Raw genomic sequence first — 26,173 nt, 5'->3', positions numbered from 1 at the left:
CCCTTCTTTCTAAGGCTTAAACCAACAGAAAGTGATTATGTGAGGTAATGGGCTTCCCTGTTAGCTCAGACAGTAAAGAATCTACCTGCAATGCAGGAGACCTGGGTTAGATCCCTGGGTTGGGAAGATCTTCTGGAGAAGGGAATGACAACCCACTCCAGTATCCCTGCTTGGAGAATTCCATGGACAGAGGAATCTGATGGGCTGCAGTCCATGGATCACAGAGTCAGACAGGACTGAGCAACTAACACTCATATGTGTAAGAAAGCAAAATATGTCTTATCTATAGTCCAAGATTTTGACTGTCTGCCAGATGCCAATGCTTCCTTCAACTGAGAATAGAAATGGATATGATGAAATGCCTAGGGGAGCATGGCTTAGGCCATTCAATTACCATGTTCTGTGTATTCTGCTCTAGCGGGTATAAGACCTGAGATGATCTTTACTCTTCTACATCATGATGGCATTTGACTGCTGTCTGATTAATACAGAGCAGTCTGAGCTCCCAGTTCTCCCAGGGAGAAAGGCAGGGTATAACAGTCAGTTATGTGAGGTAAAGGAGAGACAAAGAATCATAAGAAGGTAACAGTAGTGAGCTGCTTCTGCTAGTGAACTTTGGGCACCAGTTTTGCTTGTTTGTTTGGTTTTGTTCTTCCTGTCATTTAACTGGGATAGCAGTGCCACAATTCAAGTTCTTTAAAACATAACCAGGTGAAGGATTTCCTTAGTAATGGAAATCACCTCCTTATTACCTGATGTTATCTTGAATAAAATAAAAAGGAATATTGTTGAAACACCTTGACTGTTGAAACATCTTGACTGATATCATTTCTTAAGAGTTCTCAAATCTTTAATCACCAAAAAAATGACCTATTAATTATTTTAGCCTGGCAAAGAAAAAATGCTCTCCCCTGACTAGTTGTCAAGAATTCTTTAAAAGAAAGACAAATATAAAATGTTTAATTTGAGGCCAATGGGAGACTGTAAGCAAAAAGAAAGAGGAAGACAGGAAGAAGTCTATCTACAAGTACTACTTACTTGTAGTGGGGAAAATAATGTGCAACTGTACAGACACCAGATCAGCCAAAGCTAAAAAACTTCTTACCAAATTTTTATGATGATGTGGAGAATTCCAGTTACTGCTAATATGTACATAAATTGCACATAAAATTTGAAAAACTGTTTGATATTATCTTGAAAGCCTGAAAACATATGGACTCCATGACCCAGTAATGGCACTTCTGAGTATATCAAACAAGGGTAGCTAGTGTACACGTGCACCAAGATATAGATACAAGAATATTCACAACAGTGAACCCATAAATGTTGGAGCTACAAATAATACCAGTGTTCATCATCAATGAGTGAATAAATACAATTCCCTATCCTCTGTCAATAGCATACTCTACAGTGGTGAATATACATGAATTATAGATGTGTATGACAAACTAGATGACCCTCATAAACTTCTTGTTGAGCTAAAGAAGCAAGACCCCCATGACTGTCACAATGTAACTCCCTTTGTATTAAGTTTGAGCAATCCTTAACAAATGCAGAAACATTTGTTTAATACAAAGCCATTTTTAAAAAGGAATAATGAAAGAATGCACCATGAAAGTCAAAACATTGGTGAGATCTAGTGAAGGTATGAGAGGGCATGATTTGGGCTTTTGGGTGTTGAAGTATTTCTTGATCTGTGTAGTGATTACATAGATGATCACTTTAGGTTTATCAACTTTATTGTGTGTGTATATATATACATATATATATGTCTTATGCACTGTTCTATATGTAGTACAGCTCAGATAATAGAAAAGACCAAGTAGAGAAACAGGGGTATAATTTACCAAAGCTTGGAAATAAGGAAATTAAATGAAGCAAAAAATGATGGATGGTAGCTTCATTGAGATATGGGAGGTTTAGGAATTCATCTGTCTGTATTTCTTTACATCTCTTCTAAAAAAACAGAGCGTGTTGAACAACATTTGTGTGCTATTTGAAATAACCCTGTGGTTTAGGGCAAAAGTGATGAAGGAGAAAGGAAGGGGGTACTTTTTGAAGATGAACCCTTGAGGAGATGGCAGTGGATGGGATTGGGACAAATAAGGCGGACATTTTGATGGGCCTGTGAACTCTCCATTACTGGATAAAAGAGGGAACATTGTGGAGAGACAGGTTTGGAGATACAAATTCAATGGTGAGAATTAAGAAGTTGTTTTCAGTGGGGGGAGTTAGAACATGGCAATAGAGGAGGATGATCAGCAGCCTGTGTTATCACTGCTTCCCAGCAAATGGTCCTGAACATACTCACCACGGTTCTGTCCTGCTAGGCGGTTCATCAAGTAGGACTTTCCTGTCCGATACAGCCCTGCAATGGCCACCACCACCAGAGGCTGAGATATCTGGTCAAGAATCTTCAGTGCTTCGGGATTTACTGATAACTGATTTTTCTGGTTTTCCACCAGATAGATGGGGTCCATTTTGGTAGGTCCAGCTGCAATGGGAACCTGTAACCCAGAGGAACAGCTTAGTAGACTATAAGATCTGGAAGTCATCTCTCACAGTGTACATTAGCTTTATGTTTGTGGAACTTATGTATCAATTCTCCATGCTTTGCATGTTTCTAAAAGGTAAGTATTTAGCCAACCTGTATCAAGGCCTGTACAGGTAAATTATGGAAATTATCTTATTGATCTTTAAATGAACCCTAAAACAACCTTGCCCACATGAGCCCTATAGTGAACAGAATGAGAAAACAAAGTATTGATGACGGAACCTTGAAAACACTAACATTTTGGGGGTACACAGAGGCAGATGGGACATGAAGGAGATGAGGAGTGTTCAGAGATGATTTCTGGAGTGTCAGAATGATTTGGTCACTCATTAATTGTACAAATATTCACTGAGAACCTACCATGTGCTGAACACGGTTCCAGGGGCTCAATATCAAACTGAAGAAAATGGATAGAAATCTCTGCCTCACGGTACTCTATTCTAGTGGAGGAAACAGATAATATAGAAAGTAAAACCAAAATACATATATGTAAGGCTTGTACATGCTCAGTCATATCCAACTCTTTGCCACCCCATGGACTGTAGCTTGCTAGCATTCTCTGTCCTTGGGATTTTCCAGGCAAGAATACTGGAGTGGATTGCCACTTACTACTCCAGGAGAGCTTCCCAACCCAGGGAGCAAACCCATGTCTCCTGCATTGGTAGGCAGATTCTTTAATACTGAGCCACCTGGGAAGCCCTATATGCACATGAGAGGGCAATGGCCTATGAAACACTGTGGGTTGAATTTATGGAGAGAGTATCCAGGGAAGACCTTGACAATAAAGGAAAGATGAAGGTGATCAGTGTCCTCATCCTTTGATGAGGACAGACAGATGCAGGGAAGCAGTGGGAGCAGGAACAGGCTGGAAGAGGAGGGACGGTGAGAGAAAGAAATTGAGGTAAAGAATGCAGCTTCCTCTCAAACAAACACAACAGAATTTAAGGTACCTACACAATGTTGTTCATGTAGAATTAATTTATTAACAGAAATTGTAGGACATTTCTTAAGCAGATAGAGAAGAGAAGCAAGCAACCATGGTGTTGTCAGATCTGCCTAGATATGTCAGAGTCTCACATCTGGGCTAGCTTCTACTTTAAATAATTTCATTACAATGGTAGGGTGTTTCATGATCTCAAGAGTCAGACTGCAGTAGCAGTCAGAGAGCTTGGATTGTCCCTTTATTTTTTCAAAGACTATACTAAGCAACGTCCACATGCTGCCATACTTTATGAACTGTGTGATGACTGGGAAGATTAATTTCTCTGTGCCTCAAGTTTCTCTTCTGGAAAGTGGTGACATGAAAAGTAAAGATCAATCTGTCCTTAAGGTCGTTGTTGTTCAGTTGCTAAGTTGTGTCCAACTACAGCATGCTAGGCTTCTTTGTCCTTCACTATCACCTGGAGTTTGTTCAAAATCATGTCCATTGTGTCAGTGATGCTATCTAACCATTTCATCCTCTATCATTCCTTCTCTTCCTGCCCTAAATCTTTCCCAGCATCAGGGTCTTTTCTAGGCGGCATTTTGCATCAGGTGGCCAAAGTATTGGAGCTTCAGCTTCAGCATCAGTCCTTCCAATGAATATTCAGGGTTGATTTCCTTTAGGATTGACTGGTTTGATCTCCTTGCAGTACAAGGGACTCTCAAGAGTCTTCTCCAGCACCACAATTTGAAAGCATAATTTTTTTGGCACTCAGTCTTCTTTATGGTCCAACTATCACATCCATACATGACTACTGGATAAACCATAGCTTTGACTATACACACCTTTTTTGGCAAAGTGACATCTCTGCCTTTTAATATGTTGTCTAAGTTGTCATAGATTTCCTTGCAAGGAGCAAGTGTTTTTTTTAATTTCATGACTGCAGTCACTATCTGCAGTGATTTTAGAGCCCATGAAAATAAAATCTGTCACTGCTTCGACTGGATGCCACGATTTTAGTTTTCTGAATGAGTTATGTCAGCTTTTTCACTCTCCTCTTTCACCCTCATGAAGAGACTCTTTAGTTCCTCTTCAATTTCTGCCATTAGAGTGGTATCATCTGCATATCTGAGGCTGTTGATATTTCTCCTGGCAATCTTGATTCCAGCTTGTGATTCATCCAAAACAGCATTTTGCATGATGTACTCTGCATATACATTATTAATAAATAAGTGGGGTGTCAATATAAAGCCTTGTCATCATCCTTTCCCAATTTTGAACCCGTCCATTGTTCATGTCCAGTTCTAACTGTTGCTTCTTGACTTGCACACTCAAGGTTTCTCAGGAGGCATTTAAGGTGGTCTGATATTCATGTCTCTTGAAGAATTTTCCATGATTCTTTATGATCTACACAGTCAAAGGCTTTAACATAGTCAATGAAGTAGATTTTTTTTTTTTAATTCCCTTGCTTTTTCTATGATCCAACAGATGTTGGCAATTTGATCCCTGGTTCCTCTCCCTTTTCTAAATCCAGTTTGTACATCTGGAAGTTCTTATTTCATGTACGGCTGAAGCCAAGCTTGAAGGGTTTTGAGCATTACCTTGGTAGCATGTGAAATGAGAGAGAGTGGACAATAGTTTGAGCAATCTTTGGCATTGCCCTTCTTTTGTACTGGAATGAAAACTGACCTTTTCCAGTCCTGGAGCCACTGCTGGGTTTCCAAATTTGCTGATATATTGAGTGCAGCACTTTAATAGCACCACCCTTTGGGATTTGAAATACCTCAGCTGGAATTTCATCACCTCCACTAGTTCGTAGTAATGCTTCCTAAGGCCCACTTGACTTCACACTCCAGGATATCTGACTCTAGGTGAGTGATCACTCCATCGTGGTTATCTAGGACATTAAGTTTTTTTGTGTGTAGGTCTTCCGTGTATTCTTGCCACTTCTTCTTAATCTCTTCTGCTTCTGTTATGTCCTTACTTCTTCTGTCCTTAATTGTCCCCATGTTTGCATGAAATGGTTCTTTCGATATCTCCAATTTTCTTGAAGAGATCTCTAGTCTTTACCATTCTATTGTTTTCCTCTATTTCTTTGCATTGGTCACTTAAGAACACTTTTTTATTTCTCCTTGTTATTCTCTAAAACTCTGCATTCAGTTGGGTTTATCTTTTCCTTTCTCCCTTGCCTTTCACATCTTTTCTTTTCTCAGCTACTTGTAAGGCCTCCTCAGACAACCACTTTGCTTTTTGCATTTCTTTTTTTTGCGGGGGGAGGGGGAGGGATTGTTATTGTCATTTCCTCCTCTACAGTGTTATGAAACTCTGTCCATAGTTCTTCAGGTATTGTATCAGATCTAATCCTTTGTATCTATTTATCACCTCCAGTGTATAATCAAGGGCTTCCCTCATAGAGCAGTCAATAAAGAATCTGCCTACAAAGCAGGAGATCTGCATTCAATTTCTGGGTTGGGAACATCCCCTGGAGAAGGAATTGGCAACCCACTCTAGTATTCTTGCCTGGAGAATAATCCCATGCACAGAGAAGCCTGGCAGGCTACAGTCCATAAGGTCACAAACCAAAACAATGTATAATCCTAAGGGATTTTATTTAGGTCATACCTAATGGACTAGCAGTTTTCACTACTTTCTTCAATTTAAGCCTTATCTTTTCAATAAAGAGCTCACGATCTGAGCCACAGTCAGCTCTAGGTCTTGTTTTTGCTGACTGTATAGAGCTCATCCAATACGGGCTGCAAAGAATATATCACTCTGATTTCAGTATTGACTATCTGGTGATGTCCCTTCACCATGACAACAAGCCTGTGATCCATGTAGGTAGTGGGGTCATTAGGAGGATTACATATCTCATAATGCTTACCATACTCTTAAAATTATACAAGCACATAGTCAATCCTATATAATTTTACAATTGTGTGTCTCTGAAGACTGGGAGGGTAATTTCTGAATGAAAGGGGAGAGTTGGCTTTGGCCTGAGAAAGTGACACTTCCTTCCCTGGTTGCAGCAGTGGGAGGACACAGCCCAAGAGGAAGATGAGCAGGCTGGGAGGCCCAAGCAGTAACAACTGAGAGGGAGAACAGCAACAGGGGAAGAGTAAGGCTGGAGGAGCTGAAAGCTGCCCCGAGATGTCCAAGTACAGGTTCTGGAGTTGAGCTGCCAGGGTTCAAACCTGAGGGTTCAAGTCACTTATTGTCTGTTGAAACCTTGAAAAAGGAACTTACGTGCAAAGCCTCCATTTTCTTACCAGTGTGATAGGAAAAACAGTAATTCCTGCCTGATTCATTACTATACAGATGGTAAGATATAAGTTCTCAGAAAGTTTTAGAAACTTTTCCTGCATTAATGTATGACTTCAACAGTAAATAGTTTGGACGATATGCTATAATGTGTTGGTGCATTCTGTAAGTTGCAATTTGCCATGAAATATAAGTTATCTAAAATCTCTCAGGGAAAAACATGAATTTGCTCAAAAGAATTCCTCTCTAAAATTTCTCCTTCTCTCACTCTCTCTTACTCTTTTTTTTTTTTTTTTTTTTCCTACAGTGGATTGGGAGCAGAGATAGAGCAGTAAAATGAACTTTTGCTTCTGTGTTAGGTGAAAATTAATAAAAGGAAACTTCACTCGAATAGAATCAGCAGGCCAGAAAGAAGAGCTCTCACACAGTACCACTGGAGATCAGTTATGAGAATTGACAATCACAAACCCCAGGGAAAAAATCTTCAACAGGAGATACTCCAGTGAGAGTCCCCAACAGGAAAAAGTATGCCTCACATCTCCTAGAAGAACCCAGGAGAACCCCAGCAACCCAGCCAAGGAAAAAGGGTCATTACCTTGAACTCTCACTTTTCCCCAATGGTCTCTTTTAAAACAATCCTTCCCAACTTACTACTTTTCTCTATAAAATAAGACAGAGAAACTTCCTCTTTTTCTTGGTTGAATTTGCCCCATGTCTTTTGCTACAGCTTGCTTGTCCCAAATGACAATTCCCCTGCTATTCCTGAGTAAACCCATTTTTACTTGAAAAATCACTATTTTTAAGGTGAACAGTTTTAAGCAACAGGAATAGTAGCATTCACTTCTGAGTCAGAATATTCATAAAGCTTTGGTAGGAGTTCATAAGTTTACCACGGTTTTTTTTTTTTAATTAAAAATATTCTGAGGTTTTCAAACCAAGAAACTTCAAAACTAAATAACTAGAATGAAATAGTGTTACTAGATGGCAGAAGATGATGAACAGTTTCCAATGGTTATTATTCAGTAGAGTTATCTGAAGTGATAGTTAAAAGTACCCCACACTCTGTATTTTCAGCAAGCATCAGAAGTTATAAGAGGCAGTATTTGCACAGGCCAGGTATTTTTAAAAAAATGCATGGTAAATAAACATGAATTGGCTTACAGTAAGTATTTTTTTTATTAAGAATGAGATTAAATTATTTCAAATAATACAGTTTTGTATTATTCAGAATATTGAATGTTAAGAGGAAAAAAAATCCACTGTTAATCTGTTAGGATTTAAATTGTGGACTACCACCAGTGCCCAGCGGGATGCAGTCATGATGGAGGGGGCTGGAGGAGGAGACTGTACCCAGGGCTTCTGCGAGGGGGCTGGGAGTTGGGCCCTCAGTCCTAAAAAGGACTTCAGCCCCTTCTTCTCAGAAGATGAAGCATACTCCCCTTCTTGTCCCATGCCGGACTTTTTGCTCCAGCCCTGCTTAGGGGGTTCCCTTGGACAACAAGGAGATCAAACCAGTCAATCCTAAAGGACTTCAATTCTGAATATTCATGGAAGGACTGTTGCTGAAGCTAAAGCTCCAATATTTTGGCTACCTGATGTGAAAAGCCAACATATTGGAAAAGACTCTGATGCTGGGAAAGATTGAGGGCCGAAGCAGAAGGGGTGACAGAGGATGAAATGGTTGGATGGCATCATGGACTCAATGGACATGAGTTTGAGCAAACCCCAGGAAGTAGTGGAGGCTGGGGTGCTGCAGCCCATGGGGTCGCAAAGAGTCGGACACCATCTTAGCAGCTGAACAACAGCAACTGCTACATGCTCCAGGAGGAGCAGAGCATCAGGGTGACATGCCTCAAAGCCAACCAACTCTGAGCTGCTTGAGCTAAGCTCTGATCCCACGGGGCCATTTTTGCCTCCCCTCCCCCAGGATAGGGTCTGCACTGGGGGATTTTATTGTCCTTATTTAATAGAAGAGTACTTGGAAGGTCAAGTTTAGGAGCAAACTTACTTGGAGCAGACACTGCAGCTGAGAGTCAAGTCAGCTGCTCAGGATCACCCCTAGGGCTCCTCTTGCTTCTGGCTCCTCTGGAAACTGCTCTTATATTCAGCAGCTGAAAAGCCAGTTGGTTATTAAAAGTCATCCGGTGTGGGTGGGGTTTATGAGAATTGAAATCGAAAGGACAGAAGGACTTGTATTTTTTTTTTTTTTTTTTCTTTCCTGGAGGCAGTAACCTAGATGCCTTCCAGGAAAGCCAGGGAGATAAGGGTTCCTCCCTGCCTGGCTGGGTAAACCCAACTTCCTCCCTCCTCCACAGGTGACTTAGGCATTCCTGACCCCATAGTGAATGGGATCCAAATAATGGTAGGATGAGAGTTCAACAGCCTTTCTCTCAGGGGTGTTTTTGTGAAAGAAGAGGTTTGATTATTAATTTTTCTTCAGTTGAAAAGTCTTTAATTCGTTTCTTTTTCCCTTTCCTTTTTAAAAAACTATTTTCTTTTTAACTCAGTGGTTTCTTTCTTCACTGGAGAAGTAAATGGCAACCCACTCCAGTGTTCTTGCCTGGAGAATTCCATGGACAGAGGAACCTGTGTATTTAACCCTTGATTTTATAGCCCAGAAATACTCACTTTTTTTTTTTTTTTCTCTGTTCTTTTACTAAGGTGGATCCATCTTTGGGGTTTGGGGGTTGATTAAGATTTCTTCCATTCTTTTCTGTATCCTAAGGTGTTGTACTACCCTACAAATTAAAAGCTTGACTGCTACTGTTAGGGAACCAGGTTCTTTTGCCCAAGGAGCTACAAGCCAAAACATTGAGATACCAAGGTTTGCAGCAGAGGCAACCCAGTAAGGAGGTAAGAGAACAAGTCTCAGGTCTGCCTTCCAAGAGGACAGGGGCTTAGAAAATTAACAGGAAAAAGAAGCAGAATGGTCTTATGCCTTAGAGAAAGGTGATTGTTGGTAAGGAAAAGAGATAATTGGTATTCTGTGCAAGTTTATCTGGGTTACATGCTTCTTCATGGGACATGTGCAAATACAGAGGATTTTGTGTGAAACAGGTTGGTGAATTTTGGGCTGTGATGATGGTGGGTCGCCTATGGGACAAGCAGGTCTCTTCTGCACAGATTCTGATGAGCTGTATTGCTTTGACCTGGTATCAGCCAATTTTGTTGGGTTACAATTCAGTTCAGTCACTCAGTCATGTCCAACTCTTTGCAACCCCATGAATCGCAGCACACCAGCCTTCCCTGTCCATCAACAACTCCCGGAGTTCACTCAGACTCACGTCCATTGAGTCAGTGATGCCATCCAACCATCTCATTCTCTGTTGTCCCCTTCTCCTCCTGACCCCAATCCCTCCCATCATCAGAGTCTTTTCCAATGAGTCAACTCTTCGCATAAGGTGGCCAAAGTACTGGAATTTCAGCTTTAGCATCATTCCTTCCAAAGAAACCCCAGGGCTGATCTGCTTCAGAATGGACTGGTTGGATCTCCTTGCAGTCCAAGGGATTCTCAAGAGTCTCTCCAACACCACAGTTCAAAAGCATCAATTCTTCAGTGTTCAGCCTTCTTCACAGTCCAACTCTCACATCCATACATGACCACAGGAAAAATATTAGCCTTGACTAGATGGACCTTTGTTGGCAAAGTAATGTCTCTGCTTTTAAATATGCTATCCAGGTTGGTCATAACCTTCCTTCCAAGGAGTAAGCATCTTTTAATTTCATGGCTGCAGTCACCATCTGTAGTGATTTTGGAGCCCCCAAAAATAAAGTCCAACACTTTTCTACTGTTTCCCCACCTATTTCCCATGAAGTGATGGGACCGGATGCCATGATCTTTGTTTTCTGAATGTTGAGCTTTAAGCCAACTTTTTCACTCTCCACTTTCACTTTCATCAAGAGGCTTTTGAGTTCCTCTTCACTTTCTGCCATAAGGGTGGTGTCATCTGCATATCTGAGGTTATTGATATTTCTCCCGGCAATCTTCATTCCAGCTTGTGTTTCTTCCAGCCCAGCCTTTCTCATGATGTACTCTGCATATAAGTTAAATAAGCAGGGTGACAATATACAGCCTTGATGTACTCCTTTTCCTATTTGGAACCAGCCTGTTGTTCCATGTCCAGTTCTAACTGTTGCTTCTGAGCTGCATACAGATTTCTCAAGAGGCAGGTCAGGGGTCTGGTATTCCCATCTCTTTCAGAATTTTCTATAGTTTATTGTGATCCACACAGTCAAAGGCTTTAACCTAGTCAATAAAGCAGAAATAGATGTTTTTCTGGAACTATCTTGCTTTTTCCATGATCCAGCAGATGTTGGCAATTTGATCTCTGGTTCCTCTGCCTTTTCTAAAACCAGCTTGAACATCAGGAAGTTCATGGTTCACATATTGCTGAAGCCTGGCTTGGAGAATTTTGAGCATTACTTTACTAGCATGTGAGATGAGTGCAATTGTGTGGTAGTCTAAGCATTCTTTGGCATTTCCTTTCTTTGGGATTGAAATGCAAACTGACCTTTTCCAGCCCTGTGGCCACTGCTGAGTTTTCCAAATTTGCTGGCATATTGAGTGCAGTACTTTCACAGCATCATCTTTCAAGATTTGAAATAGCTTAACTGAAATTCCATCACCTCCACTAGCTTTGTTCGTAGTGATGCTTTCTAAGGCCCACTTGACTTCACATTCCAGGATGTCTGGCTCTAGGTCAGTGATCACACCTTCGTGATTATCTGGGTCGTGAAGGTCTTTTCTGTACAGTTCTCCTGTGTATTCTTGCCACCTCTTCTTAATATCTTCTGCTTCTGTTAGGTCCATACCATTTCTGTCCTTTATCGAGCCCATCTTTGCATGAAATGTTCCCTTGGTATCTCTAATTTTCTTGAAGACATCTCTAGCCTTTCCCATTCTGTTGTTTTCCTCTATTTCTTTGCATTGATCGCCGAGGAAGGCTTTCTTATCTCTCTTTGTTATTCTTTAGAACTCTGCATTCATATGCTTATATCTTTTCTTTTCTCCTTTGCTTTTCACTTCTCTTCTTTTCACAGCTATTTGTAAGGCCTCCCCAGACAGCCATTTTGCTTTTTTGCATTTCTTTTCCATGGGGATGGTCTTGATCCCTGTCTCCTGTACAATGTCACGAACCTCATTCCATAGTTCATCAGGCACTCTATCTATCAGATCTAGGCCTTTAAATCTATTTCTCACTTCCACTGTATAATCATAAGGGATTTGATTTAGGTCATACCTGAATGGTCTAGTGGTTTTCCCTACTTTTTTCAATTTAAGTCTGAATTTGGCAATAAGGAGTTCATGATCTGAGCCACAGTCAGCTCCTGGTCTTGTTTTTGCTGACTGTATAGAGCTTCTCCATCTTTGGCTGCAAAGAATATAATCAATCTGATTTCGGTGTTGACCATCTGGTGATGTCCATGTGTAGAGTCTTCTCTTGTGTTGTTAGAAGAGAGTGTTTGTTATGACCAGTGTATTTTCTTGGCAAAATTCTATTAGTCTTTGCCCTGCCACATTCCGTATTTCTATGCCAAATTTGCCTGTTACTCCAGGCGTTTCTTGACTTCCTACTTTTGCATTCCAGTCTCCTATAATGATAAGGACATCTTTTTTGGGTGTTAGTTCTAAAAGGCCTTAGAGGTCTTCATAGAACCGTTCAACTTCAGCTTCTTCAGTGTTACTGGTTGGGGCATAGACTTGGATTACTGTGATATTGAATGGTTTGCCTTGCAAATGAACAGAGATCATTCTGTCGTTTTTGGGATTGCATCCAAGTACTGCATTTCGGACTCTTTTGTTGACCATGATGGCTACTTCATTTCTTCTGAGGGATTCCTGCCTGCAGTAGTAGATATAATGGTCATCTGAATTAAATTCACCCATTCCGGTCCATTTTAGTTCACTGATTCCTAAAATTTCGATGTTCATGCTTGCCATCTCCTGTTTAACCACTTCCAATTGCCCTGATTCATGGACCTGACATTCCAGGTCCTATGCAATATTGCTCTTTACAGCATCAGACCTTGCTTCTATCACCAGTCACATCCACAGGTGGGTATTGTTTTTGCTTTGGCTCCATCCCTTCATTCTTTCTGGAGTTATTTCTCCACTGATCTCCAGTAGCATATTGGGCACCTACTGACCTGGGGAGTTTCTCTTTCAGTATCCTATCATTTTGCCTTTTCATACTGTTCATGGGGTTCTCAAGGCAAGAATACTGAAGTGGTTTGCCATTCCCTTCTCCAGTGGACCACATTCTGTCAGATCTCTCCACCTGACCCGCCCCTCTTGGGTTGCCCCACAGGCATGGCTTAGTTTCATTGAGTTAGAAAGGCTATGGTCCTAGTGTGATTAGATTGACTAGTTTTCTGTGAGTATGGTTTCAGTGTGCCTGACCTCTGATGTCCATTTGCAACACCTACTGTCTTCCTTGGGTTTCTCTTACCTTGGGCATAGGGTAACTCTTCATGGCTGCTCCAGCAAAGCGCAGCTGCTGTTCCTTATCTTGGACAAGGGGTATTTCCTCACCGTGGCCCCTTCTGACCTTCAACGTGGGATAGCTCCTCTAGGCCCTCCTGCGCCTGCGCAGCCACCGCTCCTTGGACATGTGGTTGCTCCTCCCTGCCGCTGCCACTGACCTCGGACTTGGGTAGCTCCTCTCAGCTGTTCCTGCGCCTCCGCAGCCTGGCACTCTCAGCCACTGCCCCTGTTTTCAAACAACCTGTTCCCTTATCTGCTGTTCTGTAACAGGAGCTCAAGAATTTCACTTAGTCACCAGTTTCTGTTACAGGTTTTTAACCCTGTGAATCAGGGTCTGGCTGCTGCTTCTAAGGCACTTCAATCGTGTCCAACTCTGTGCGACCCCATAGATGGAAGCCCACCAGGCTCCCCCATCCCTGGGATTCTCCAGGCAAGAACACTGGAGTGGGTGGCCATCGCCTTCTCCAATGCATGAAAGTGAAAGTGAAGTCGCTCAGTCATGATAGGGTTTGGCTATCCCATCTCTATTTCAGATGGCAATGAGGAGAACGGAAGGACAGGCAGAATGTAGTCTCAAAGCTCTATGGCCAAGACTCCCCAGGAGCAAGTGCTTTGGCACATATTCCCTATGCAGATTTCTCTAGTTGCAAAATCAGCTAGAACAGTATAAAAATCCTTAGTCTGATAGCCATATGCTTATTTTGTAAAATAAAATGACACTGTATTTGGAGCTGCAGAGCGTGTTGTAACTGTAAAAATGTATGTGACAATATCAGGGATAGATTTTTCTAGAATTCTGAGACTACACTGAGTAGATTCAAGACTTGAATCCAAGCTGGGAAAATTACTGTGGCCCTGTAATTCCTGAGCCACCAAGATTGATTTAGGCAGAGATTAGGTATATGACCTAAAACCAATAAAGTTAATCATTTCTCAGTTACCTGGATCCAAGAAAAAAAATTTTTTTTCTCTCTCTTGCTCTTGGTCTTGTCTTGGTCTCTCTGGATCTCCTCTCTTGTTTTCATCAACTTTTTGTTGTTGTCAGTTAGGATATAAAGATTTGTGTTTCTAGATGAAGACTGTAAGGCCACTTAGATATGTTTGGCTCTGGAACATGATATATACTATTACCAAAGTATCTACGAGTATTATATGAAAACAGATTACAGTGTGTGTGAGTAACACATATAGCAGCATATGAAAATAGATTTTAAGAGCAAAAATGCCTGTCTATAGGCATGCAGAAAATTGAAGACAATTTCAGCTTTATAGAAGACATAATATTTTTGTATTTGTATGTACCTTGTGGCTCAGCTGGTAAAGAATCCACCTGCAATGTGGGAGACCTGGGTTCGATCCCTGGGTTGGGAAGATCCCCTGGAGAAGGGAAAGGCTACCCACTGCAGTATTCTGGCCTGGAGAATTCCATGGACTATACAGTCCATGGGGTCACAAAGAGTCGGACACGACTGAATGACTTTCACTTTCACTTTATAATATGGCTTCCAATAAATTGAGAAATGGAACAACTGAAAGAATAGGGAAAGTCACAATTTTAAGGACACACTTATCCCACTTCAGAGATTAATTAATAGAACAAACACACAAAATCAGTAATGGTGTTGAAGACATGAGGTGAAGTGACGTGTTATTTGCTCAGTCATGTCTGACTCTTTGCAACTCCATGGACTGTAACTCATCAGGCTCCTCTGTCCATGGAATTCTCCAGGCAACAATACTGGTGTGGGTTGCCACTTTCTTCTCCAGGGAAATCTTCCTGACCCAGAGGTCAAACCCATATCTCCTGCACTGTAGGCAAATTCTTTAACATCTGAGCCACCAGAGAAGCCCAAAGATTTAAAGAGGATAATCAGCAAATTGAACAAATAGATATTTAATATGTTGATAATTGTGATCAAACACTGTATAAAACATATTTTTTCAGGTAAACAAATTAAAGTCAAGCAGAGTATACCAATTTACCATAATACTATGTTAAAAAAAATATTCCCTGGTGGCTCAGGTGGTAAAGAATCTGCCTGAAATCCAGGAGACCCAGGTTCAATCCCTGGGCTGGGAAGATTCCCTGTAGAAGGGAATGGCTGCCCATTCCACTATATTTGCCTGGAGAATCCATGGACAAAGAAGCCTGGCAGGCTATAGTCCATGAGTTTGCAAAGAGCTGGACACGACTGAGCAACTAACACTTTCACTTTTCAATTTTATAAAACAGTGACAAAAAGAAAACTGAAGATTCTTATTTTTTATATTACAATTCTAAATAATATATAGGTCACAAAGATTTTATTTTGAAAAATAGAAAATATTTTTAAATGAGCAATACTGATAATACTATATTTCAGACTTCAAGATGCAGTTAAATCACTAATTTCAGTGAAATTCATATCCTCAAGCCATAAACTAGTAAAGAATTAAAGTAGAAAACAAGCTAAATATCAATCTCTTCAAGTGATCCAAATGAGGAAAAAGTAGAAGAAACCAAAATAAAAGCAAAACAGACTTAATGAAGTAGAAAACCAGTATATAATAGGAGAGTCAAAGCAACCAAACTGTTTGTAAAATTGGTAGTTTATGAAATTGGTAAAGCTAGAGTGACTAATCAAGAGAAATGAGATCCATGTTCCAAACTACTAAGAATCCAAAATGACTCAAGAGAACATTGCTTCAATCTGAAAAGAAAAAAAGATCCAAATAATATATAAAATCATGCTTTTAAAAACTCATCCCGAGTGAGGTCACAAAGCAAGAAAATGAAATTTCAAAGAGTTGCAATCCCTTTTGAGAAGATGAGCCACATAAACAAGTTATCTTTTATCTGATTATAGATATTAGAATAACAAAATTTTTAATAAACTTCCTGCATATTGCACAATGGCCAGAATCCCCAATAAACCTTGACATAAGAGAAATTCACACACACTCATATAAAATCTTCCATTGGCCTCCATCAAGTATCATGAGAAATAGTAGATGCAGGGCAGGAGATATGCAGTAAGCTTTGTTGGGCAGACTGACTGAGCTTTTCAAGGTTTGAGGTGCAACAGATTTACCTGGAAAACCTAAGAGTATGCAGGCATTCAACAAAGCCTTGCAGTGAGTAAATAAACAAAAACAAAAACAGCAGTCTACCATTGGAATAGGTCAAGAGCACAGAGACTGCCCACAAGACAAGTATGCAGGGTCTGCTAAAGGTTGAGGATGGAACAGGAAAACTAAAAGAGTCTTCTGGTGCTTCAGGTCTTCCAGTACAAATAGAATTCCACTGGAGGAATGTGAAGCTTGTGGTGGATTTGATGGAGTGTAGCAACAAAACTCAGCACAGATGAATTACTACACTGACTAAATGCCCCCCACAATCATCCTAACCAAAATAGAGGTTGTGCTATTTTTCAAATATAAATCTTATTATCTCAATATCCACTTTTTTTTTACAGTGCTAAGCATACAATAAAAATGGAGTCAAGCAAAAACAAGAAACAAACAAACAAAAAAACCCGAGTTAAAACTATGCATCATGAGATAAGACAAAGAACAGAAACAATATCAGAAATAAACCTAATGTGGAAAAATCAGGGCCTTTGAAATCACTATTACTATGTTGAAAAATCTATTGGAAAGGTGAATAACACACATGAACACATTAAAATTTTTTAAAGACTGCATGCTATTAATAGAGTTAAATGGAAATCCTATAAAAGTAAAGTACAATATCAGTGACTAAGAATTCTTTTAAAGGAATTAACAGAAAATATGTCAACAATTTGGTGGAAAGAACCATACAATCTGAGATAGATCGATAGTCATTAACCACATGGAAGCACAGAAATAAAGAGAAAAAAAATATTCTGAGCCTTCAATAGTTTAGGATATCCCCCAGTACAATAACAAAAGATTTCTTGTGCACACAATTGGAAAAATAAAAATAGAAGAAGTAAAGAAAGAGGCAGGAAAAATACTTGAAGAGAAAATTTCCCAAAATTAATAAAAGAGACAAATGGCCAATCAAAGTTCATAGAACCCCAAACAAAACAAATATAAGATACATATGGCCTTGCACCCCACAGACTAGTAATAAAAGCCAATTGTGAAGAGAAAATCTTAAAGACAAGCAGTGAAAATAGAAACATTACATACAAAAAAGCAAAAACTAGGCTTGGAAAGAAACATTGCTAGAAATTGCATAAGCTAGGAGAAAGTGGAATAACATCTCTTTTAAAGTGTTGAATGAAAAATGTCAACCAGAATAATCTACAGAGTAACAGTGCCTTTAAAGTGAATGCAAAAGACTTTTAAAATGTAGCATTTGTATGTAACCTATTGGTAGGAATGTAAATTGATGCAGCCACTATGGAAAACAGTATGAAAGTTCCTCAAAAGACTAAAAATACAACTACCATAGCAAGAGTATGGTATGGGCATGGTACATGGTATGAGTTCATGTAAGCATTACACTCATTCATGATTGTTCTGCGCTTATGAACTAATCACTTCCTAAAGGCCCCACCACCAAAACCAGCACATTGGGCATAAGTTTTTCAACATATGATATTTGGGGAGACATACTGATTTAGATGGTAGTGTAAAAGGAGATCCAACCAGTCCATTCTGAAGGAGATCAGCCCTGGGATTTCTTTGGAAGGAATGATGCTAAAGCTGAAACTCCAGTACTTTGGCCACCTCATGAGAAGAGTTGACTCATTGGAAAAGACTGATGCTGGGAGGGATTGGGGGCAGGAGGAGAAGGGGACGACAGAGAATGAGATGGCTGGATGGCATCACTGACTCGATGGACGTGAGTCTAAGTGAACTCCGGGAGTTGGTGATGGACAGGGAGGCCTGGCGTGCTGCGATTCATGGGGTCGCAAAGAGTCGGACATGACTGAGCAACTGAACTGAACTGATAAAAGCTCTCTAGGGCAGGCAGGGGTCTCCAACACCCCTTACTCCCTGCTGCAGACTGGTACTGGTCCATGGTCTGTTAGGAACTTGGCTGCACAGCAGGAGGTGAGCTGCAGGGCAAGAAAGGGAAGCTTCATGTGCCACTCCCCATCAAGTATAGTTCACCACTTGAACTATTCTCTACCTCCACTCCCATTGTCTTCCATCAGACCTGTCCCTGGTTCCAAAAAGTTTGGGGATCACTCTTCTAGGGAAACCAAAAGATAGCAGAGAGACAAAAACATTAACAGTAAGAAAATTTTATTCCCTGACACAGCAGTCAAAACAAGTGGTAAACACAATCTAACCTGTAGACAGTTAACATAAAACCTCACACTATGGACATATTTACCTCAGGTCCTTCAAAATATTAAACTATGCCAGCTTTCAACAAAAAATTACTAGACATGCTAAAAGGCATAAAAGCAGTCTGAAGCGTCAAATCAAGTATGAGAACTAGACTCAGACAAGGCAGAAATTTGCAAATTATCAGACAGCTAAATTTAAAATTACTGTGATTAATATGCTAAGAAATCTAATGGAGAAGGAGGAAAACATGAATGAACAAGTGAGTAATGTAGGGAGAGAAATGGAAACTCCCACAATTGTAAGGAGATACAAGAAACTAAAAACAGGCTGACAGAATGAAGAATGTCTTTGGTGGGTTCATCAGTAGACTGAACATGATTGGGACGGACTCAGTGAATTTGGAGGTGTGTCAATAGAAACTTCTCAAATTGAAAAGCACAGCATATTCAACTACAGAAAATCAAAGGCAAAGAGAAAATCTTGAAATAAGCCAAAGAGATTTTATTTTATTCATAGAGGCACTAGGGTAAGAATTATATCAGGCATCTCCTTTGAAAGCATACAAGCAAGAAGAGAATGGAGTGAAATAATCAAAATCTTGAAAGAAATAGCAACACCAAATTAGAATTCTGTATCTACTGAAATTATTCTTCTGAGTGAAAGAGAAATAAGTACTTCCTCAGACAAGCAAAAATTGAGGGAATCTATCACCAGGAACCCTGATTTGTAAGAAATGTTTAAAGTTCTTCAGAGGAGGAAAATGATATATTAGAAATTTGGATCTACATAAAGACTGGAAGAGCACTGGAGGAGGAATAAATGGCAAGAAAATAAAAATATATTTCTCTTATTCTAAGTTGATCTAACATACAATTTATTAAAACAATAACAGCACCAATGTATTTGAAGATTGAAGAGTATGTATGAGTGAAATGAATTAAAGCAATGATACAAAAGACCAGAATAAGAATTAGGAATATTTTGTTATTTTAAGGTGCTTGTGCTATTGGTGATGTGGTAGAGTGTTATTTGACACTGAACATGGATTGGTTAGAAATGTATATTGCAGTCTCTAGGGCAAACAGTTTGAAAAAAAATTTTAAGAGGTATAATTGCTATGCTAAGAAAGGATAGAAAATGGAATCATATAAAATGCATAATTAAAACCAAAAGTTAGAAAAGGAGTGAAAGATAAAATAGTGACAAAGATATGGGCAATGAATAGTGAAAAGTATAAAGTCAGGTGGATATTAATCCTACTATATCAGTAATCAATTTCCATATCAATAGTCTAAACACACCAATTAAAAGACAGAGACTGTCAGAGTGGATTAAAAACACAAAACTCAATTATCTATTGTGTATAAGAAAACCACTTTAATATAAAGACAAAGGTAGACTAAAGGGATGGAGATTATGGCATATCATATAGGGTATATATAGATTATAGTATATGTCATATATGGTATATATAGATCATGGTAGATAACATCAGTTTAGTTCAGTTCAGTCCCTCAGTCGTGTCCGAGTCTTTGCAACACCATGGACTGCAGCACGCCAGGTTTTCCTGTCCACCACCAACTCCTGGAGCTTGCTCAAACTCATGTATATCGAGTGGGTTATGCCATCCAACCATTTAAACTTCTCCTCCTTCCTTCAATCTTTTCCAGCATTAGAGTCTTTCCTAGTGAGTCAGTTCTTCACATCAGGTGGCCAAAGTATTGGAGTTTCAGCGTCAGCATCAGCATCCTTCCAATGAATATTCAGGACTGATTTCCTTTCAGATTGACTGGTTTGATCTTGCAGTCCAAGGGATTCTCAAGAGTCTTCTCTAACACCACAGTTCAAAAACATCAATTCTTTGGCACTCAGCTTTGTTTAGAGTCCAACTCTCACATCTGTACATGACTCATGGAAAAGCCATAGCTTACTCTGGATAAGAGTTTTGTTGGCAAAGTAATATCTCTGCTTTTTAATGTGCTGTCTAGGTTGATCACAGCATTTCTTCCAAAGAGCAAGCGTCTTTTAATTTCATGGTTTAAATCACCATCTGCAGTGATTTTGGAGCTCCTCCAAAAATAAAGTCTGTCACTGTTTGCATTGTTTCCCCATCTATTTGCCAGAAGTGATTGGACAGCATGCCATGATCTTAGTTTTCTGAATGTTGAGTTTTAAGCCAACTATTTCACTGTCTTCTTTCACTTTCATCAAAAGGCTCTTTAATTCCTCTTCACTTTCTGTCATAAGGGTGGTGTCATCTGCATATCTGAGGTTATTGATATGCCTCCCAGCAATTTCATTCCAGCTTGTGTTTCACCCAGCGCAGCATTTTGCATGATGTACTCTGCATACAAGTTAAAGAAGCAGGGTTACAATATACAGCCTTGATGTACTCATTTTCCTATTTGGAACCAGTCTGTTGTTCCATGTCCAGTTCTAACTGTTGCTTCCTAACCTGCATACAGGTTTCTCAAGAGGCAGGTCAGGGGTCTGGTATTCCCATCTCTTTCAGAATTTTCCACAGTTTCTTGTGATCCACACAGTCAAAGGCTTTGGCATAGTCAATAATGCAGAAATAGATGTTTTTTCTGGAACTCTCTTGCTTTTTCCATGATCCAGCAGATGTTGGCAATTTGATCTCTGGTTCCTCTGCCTTTTCTAAAACCAGCTTGAACATCAGGAAGTTCACGGTTCATGTATTGCTGAAGCCTGGCTTGGAGAATTTTGAGCATTACTTTACTAGCGTGTGAGATGAGTGCAATTGTGAGGTAGTTTGAGCATTCTTTGGCATTGCCTTTCTTTGGGATTGGAATGAAAACGGGCCTTTTCCCGTCCTGTGGCCACTGCTGAGTTTTCCAAATATGTGGGATGTTGAGTGGAGCACTTTCACAGCATCATCTTTCAGGACAATAGATGAGATATCTAGTATAGATATCTAGACTAGAAGAGATATCTAGTCTTTCCCATTATTTTGTTTTCCTCTATTTCTTTGCATTGATCACCAAGGAAGGCTTTCTTATTTCTCTGCTATTCCTTGGAACTCTACATTCAAATGAGTATATCTTTCTTTTTCTCATTTACCTTTCACTTTTCTTCTTTTTTCAGCTATTTTTAAGACCTCCTCTGAAAACCATTTTGCCTTTTTGCATTTCTTTTTTTGGGGATGGTCTTGATCACTGCCTCCTGTACAATGACATGAACCTCTGTCCATAGTTCCTCAGGCACTTTGTCTACCAGATATAGTCCCTTGAATCTATTTGTCACTTCCACAGTATAATCATGAGGGATTTGATTTAGGTCATACCTGAATGGTCTAGTGGTTTTCCCTACTCTCTTCAATTTAAGTCTGAATTTGGCAATAAGGAGTTCATGATCTGAGCCACAGTCAGCTCCTGGTCTTGTTTTTGCTGACTGTATAGAGCTTCTCCATCTTTGACTGCAAAGAATATAATCAATCTGATTTCAGTGTTGACCATCCAATGATGTAGTCATCTCTTGTGTTAGAAGAAGGTGTTAGTTATGACCAGTGCCTTCTCTGGCAAAACTCTGTTAGCCTTTCTCCTGCTTCATTTTGTACTCTAACACCAAATTTGCCTGTTACTCCAGGTATCTCTTGACTTCCTACTTTTGCATTCTATTCCCCTATGATGAAAAGGACATCTTTGTGGGTGTTAGTTCTAGAAGGCCTTGTAGGTCTTCATGGAACCATTCAACTTCAGCTTTTTCAGCACTAGTGGTGGGGCATAGACTTGGATTACTGTGATATTGAATGTTTTGCCTTGGAAATGAGCAGAGATCATTCTGTCATTCTTGAGATTGCAATCAAGTACTGCTTTTCAGACTCTTGTTGACTATGATTGTTATTCCATTTCTTCTAAGGGATTCTTGCCCATAGTAGTAGATACAATGGCCATCTGAATTAAATTCGCCCATTCCAGTCCATTTTAGTTCACTGAATCCTAACATGTTGATGTTCACTCTTGCCATCTCCTGTTTGATCACTTCCAATTTGCCTTCATTCATGGGTCTAACATGCCAGGTTCCTATGCTATATTGTTCTTTGCAGCATTGGTCTTTACTTCAATCACCAGTCATGTCCACAACTGGGTGTTGTTTTTGCTTTGGCTCCATCTCTTCATTCTTTCTGGAGCTATTTCTCCACTCTTCTCCAGTAGCATATTGGGCACCTACTGACCTGGGGAATTCATCCTTCAGTGTCATATATTTTTTCCTTTTCATACTGTTCTTGGGGTTCTCAAGGCAAGAATACTGAAGTGGCTTGCCATTCCATTCTCCAGGGGACTGCATTTTGTCAGAACTCTCCTCTATGACCCAATCCATTTTGGGTGGCCCTACATGGTATGGCTCATAGTTTCATTGAAGTAGATAAGGCTGTGATCCATGTGATCAGTTTGATTAGTTTTCTGTGACTGTGGTTTCATTCTATCTGCCCTCTGACTGATAAGGATAAGAGGCTTATGGAGGCTTCTTGATGGGAGAGACTGACTGAAGGGGAAACTGGATCCTGTTCTGATGGGTGGGGTCATGCTCAGTAAATCTTTAATCCAATTTTCTGTTGATGGGTGGCGCTGTGTTCCCTCCCTCTGGTCATGAAGATAATGGCTACCTCCTTCAAAAGGTCCCCTTCAGGCACTGTTGTATTCAGTGTCCATGGTTCTGCAACAGGCCACTCTCAACCTTCCCCTCTGCCAGAGACTCCTGGACACTTCCAGGCAAGTCTGGGTCAGTCTCTTGTGGAGTCAGTGCTCCCTTCTCCTGTGTCATGGTGCACACAAGGTTTTGTTTGTACCCTCCAAGAGTCTGTTTCCCCAATGTTCTGTGACTGCTGTAATCAAATCCCACTGTAACAGGAGGGAAAGGGGCAGGGCACAACTTTAGAAAGAATAGCATCACCCAAGGACACAACATAAACTGATTAGAATCAAATGGTACCATGATGGCAGACAATACTAGATCTTGATCCTCAGTCACAAGTGAAATGACACATCCAGAAGTGCCATGACAGTTCCAAGGCACTGTTAAAAGATCAAGGAATGGGCAGTGGCCCAAATCCTGGAAATCTCTTCCCCCTTTCCAAAAATAGTTCAAATAATCCTCACACTCATTAGCATGTTAAATTACCCAGCCTATAAAAACTAATCACACAACATTTTGTGGTCTCATTCACCCTCTCCAAAGGCTCACACTCTTGTCTGTGTAGTGTGCTTATCTCTGTATCTGAATAAATCCACTTCTTACTTATCACTTTATCTCTCACTGAATTCTTTCTGCAATGAGACATCAAGAACCTGAGCTTCACTAGGTCCTAAAACTAGGTACTGTGGGTTTTGGCTAGGTTTGAGTCCCAGCCATGGGGTTTCAAGTCCCAAGAAGGGATTTGGATGGGTTCAAGTCCCAGCCACGTGGATTCAAGTCCCAAGCAGGGTTTTGCTGGGTTCAAGTCCCAGCACATTGGGTTTTGGTCCCAATCTGTGGTAAATGGTTTCACCACTGGCCTCTGACGTCAAATTCCTTGGGGGTTCTCAGTCCCTTTGCCAGATCCCTAGGTTCATATACCATACTAACACTAAACAAAAGAAAACTGTGGAAGACAGACAGAGTAGACTTCAGAACAGGAAAACTATCATGGATAAAGAGGGCAATTGCATAGGAATAAAAGGGTTACATTTCCCAGAAGATATAACATCCCTCAATGTGTTTGTGCCTAACCACAGAGTGCCAAAATATGTGTGCCATAACCTGACACAACAGGGAGGAGAAACAGAGGAATCCATTGAAGGTTTGAAGGTTTCAACACATCTCGGTTAAAAATGGACATGTATAGTAGGTGGAAAATCATTAATGACATATCTGACTCTTTGCAACCCCATGAACTGTAGCCCACTGGGCTCCCCTGTCCATGGGATTATCCTGGCAAGAATACTGGAATGTGTTGCCATTTCCTTCTCCAGGGGATCTTTCCAACCTAGGGATCAAATCTGCGTCTCCTGTGGCTCCTGCATTCGCACATGGATTCATTACCACTGAGCCACCTGGGAAGCCACACAATGTAGAACTTAAGAGGATCTCAAATCAGCTGTAAGCAGTTCACATCTATAGACTACTCCATCCAACATCAGCAGAATATACATTCTTTTCAAGCTCATATGGGCCAAGGTAAATCACATTATGGGTCATAAACTATACCTCAACAAATTAAAAGAATAGAAGTAATACAATATTTCCTGTCAGATCACAATTGAATAAACTGGAAATCTGTAAGAAAAAGCTGGACATTTCCTGAATATGTGGAGATTGAGTAGCACACTTCTTAATAACATATTGGTTAAAGGAGGAATCTCAAGAGAAATTTTAAAAGAGTTGAGGTAAATAAAAACGAAAATACTGCTTCCCTAAATTTGTAGAATTTTGTGAAAGCAGAGCTTAAAGACACATTTATAACATTGAGTGGGCATATAAAAAAGAAGAAAATTTTAAAATAAAAAGCCCAAGCTTCCATAATAGGAAACCAGGAAGAGAAGAGCGAATTCAACTCAAGCAGAAGAAAAGTAATAATTAAGGTTAGAGTAGAAATTCCTAAATATTAAAAACAAGAGATCAATAGAAAAATCAACAAAATTTAAAAAAAAATCAAAATCATTAAGCCTCTAGCAAGGCTAACAAGGAAAAAAGAGAGATGATGTAAATTACTGTTACCAGAAATTAAGTATGGACAATGTACAGATATCATGGACATTAAAAGCATAATCAAGAAATAGTATAAACAACTCTGCATCCACAAATTTGATACCCTAAATGAAATGGACCAATTCCTTGAAAGACAATTTCTGACAAAACTCATTTAAGAAGAAACAGACAATTTAATAAGACTTATAAATTTATCAAATAAATTAAATCAATACTTAATAACCTCTCAAAAAGGTTGTTAAGAAAGCACCATGCTCAGTTCAGTTCAGTTAAGCTCAGTTGCTCAGTCATGTCCAACTCATGCAACCCAATGAATCACAGCACGCCAGGCCTCTCTGTCCATCACAAACTCCCAGAGTTCACTCAAACTCATGTCCATTGAGTCGGTGATGCCATCCAGCCATCTCATCCTCTGTCGTCCCCTTCTCCTCCTGCCCCCAATCCCTCACAGCATCAGAGTCTTTTCCAATGAGTCAACTCTTCACATGAGGTGGCCAAAGTATTGGAGTTTCAGCTTTAGCATCAGTCCTTCCAAAGAACACCCAGGACTGATCTCCTTTAGAATGGACTGGTTGGATCTACTTGCAGTCCAAGGGACTCAGTCTTCTCCAACACCACAGTTCAAAAGCATCAGTTCTTCAGTGCTCAGCCTTCTTCACAGTCCAACTCTCACATCCATACATGACCACTGGAAAAACCATAGCCTTGACTAAACGGACCTTTGTTGGCAAAGTAATGTCTCTGCTTTTGAATATGCTATCTAGGTTGGTCATAACTTTCCTTCCAAGGAGTAAGTGTCTTTTAATTTCATGGCTGCAATCACCATCTGCTGTGATTTCGGAGCCCAAAATATAAAGTCTGACACTGTTTCCACTGTTTCCCCATCTATTTCCCATGAAGTGATGGGACCAGATGCCATGATCTTAGTTTTCTGAATGTTGAGCTTTAAGCCAACCTTTTCACTGTCCACTTTCACTTG

At 40.1% G+C, this 26,173-nt stretch overlaps 1 protein-coding gene across 2 annotated transcripts in view; it reads right to left on the bottom strand.

The window, feature by feature from the left end:
* LOC102392713 (guanylate-binding protein 4) overlaps positions 1-8,879 on the bottom strand; it is a 39,883-nt gene extending 31,004 nt beyond the window's left edge. Inside the window, exons 1-3 of one of the 2 annotated variants that reach the window (XM_025288324.3) lie at positions 8,743-8,872; positions 2,915-2,994; positions 2,312-2,507 (exon numbers count right to left, since the gene is read on the bottom strand). In XM_025288324.3, the coding sequence (XP_025144109.1) occupies positions 2,312-2,507; positions 2,915-2,917 (199 nt within the window). In that variant the 5' untranslated portion in view covers positions 2,918-2,994; positions 8,743-8,872. Of the gene's footprint in view, positions 1-2,311; positions 2,508-2,914; positions 2,995-8,742 lie in introns of both variants that reach the window. The other variant, XM_025288325.3, reaches the window with a different exon arrangement.
* Between the last annotated feature and the right edge of the window lie 17,294 nt (positions 8,880-26,173).

Source organism: Bubalus bubalis, chromosome 6 (genome assembly GCF_019923935.1).
Source record: "Bubalus bubalis isolate 160015118507 breed Murrah chromosome 6, NDDB_SH_1, whole genome shotgun sequence".
NCBI lineage: Eukaryota > Metazoa > Chordata > Mammalia > Artiodactyla > Bovidae > Bubalus > Bubalus bubalis.
Note: the sequence above shows the minus strand (reverse complement) of the source record. Positions and strands in the feature narration are given on the sequence as shown.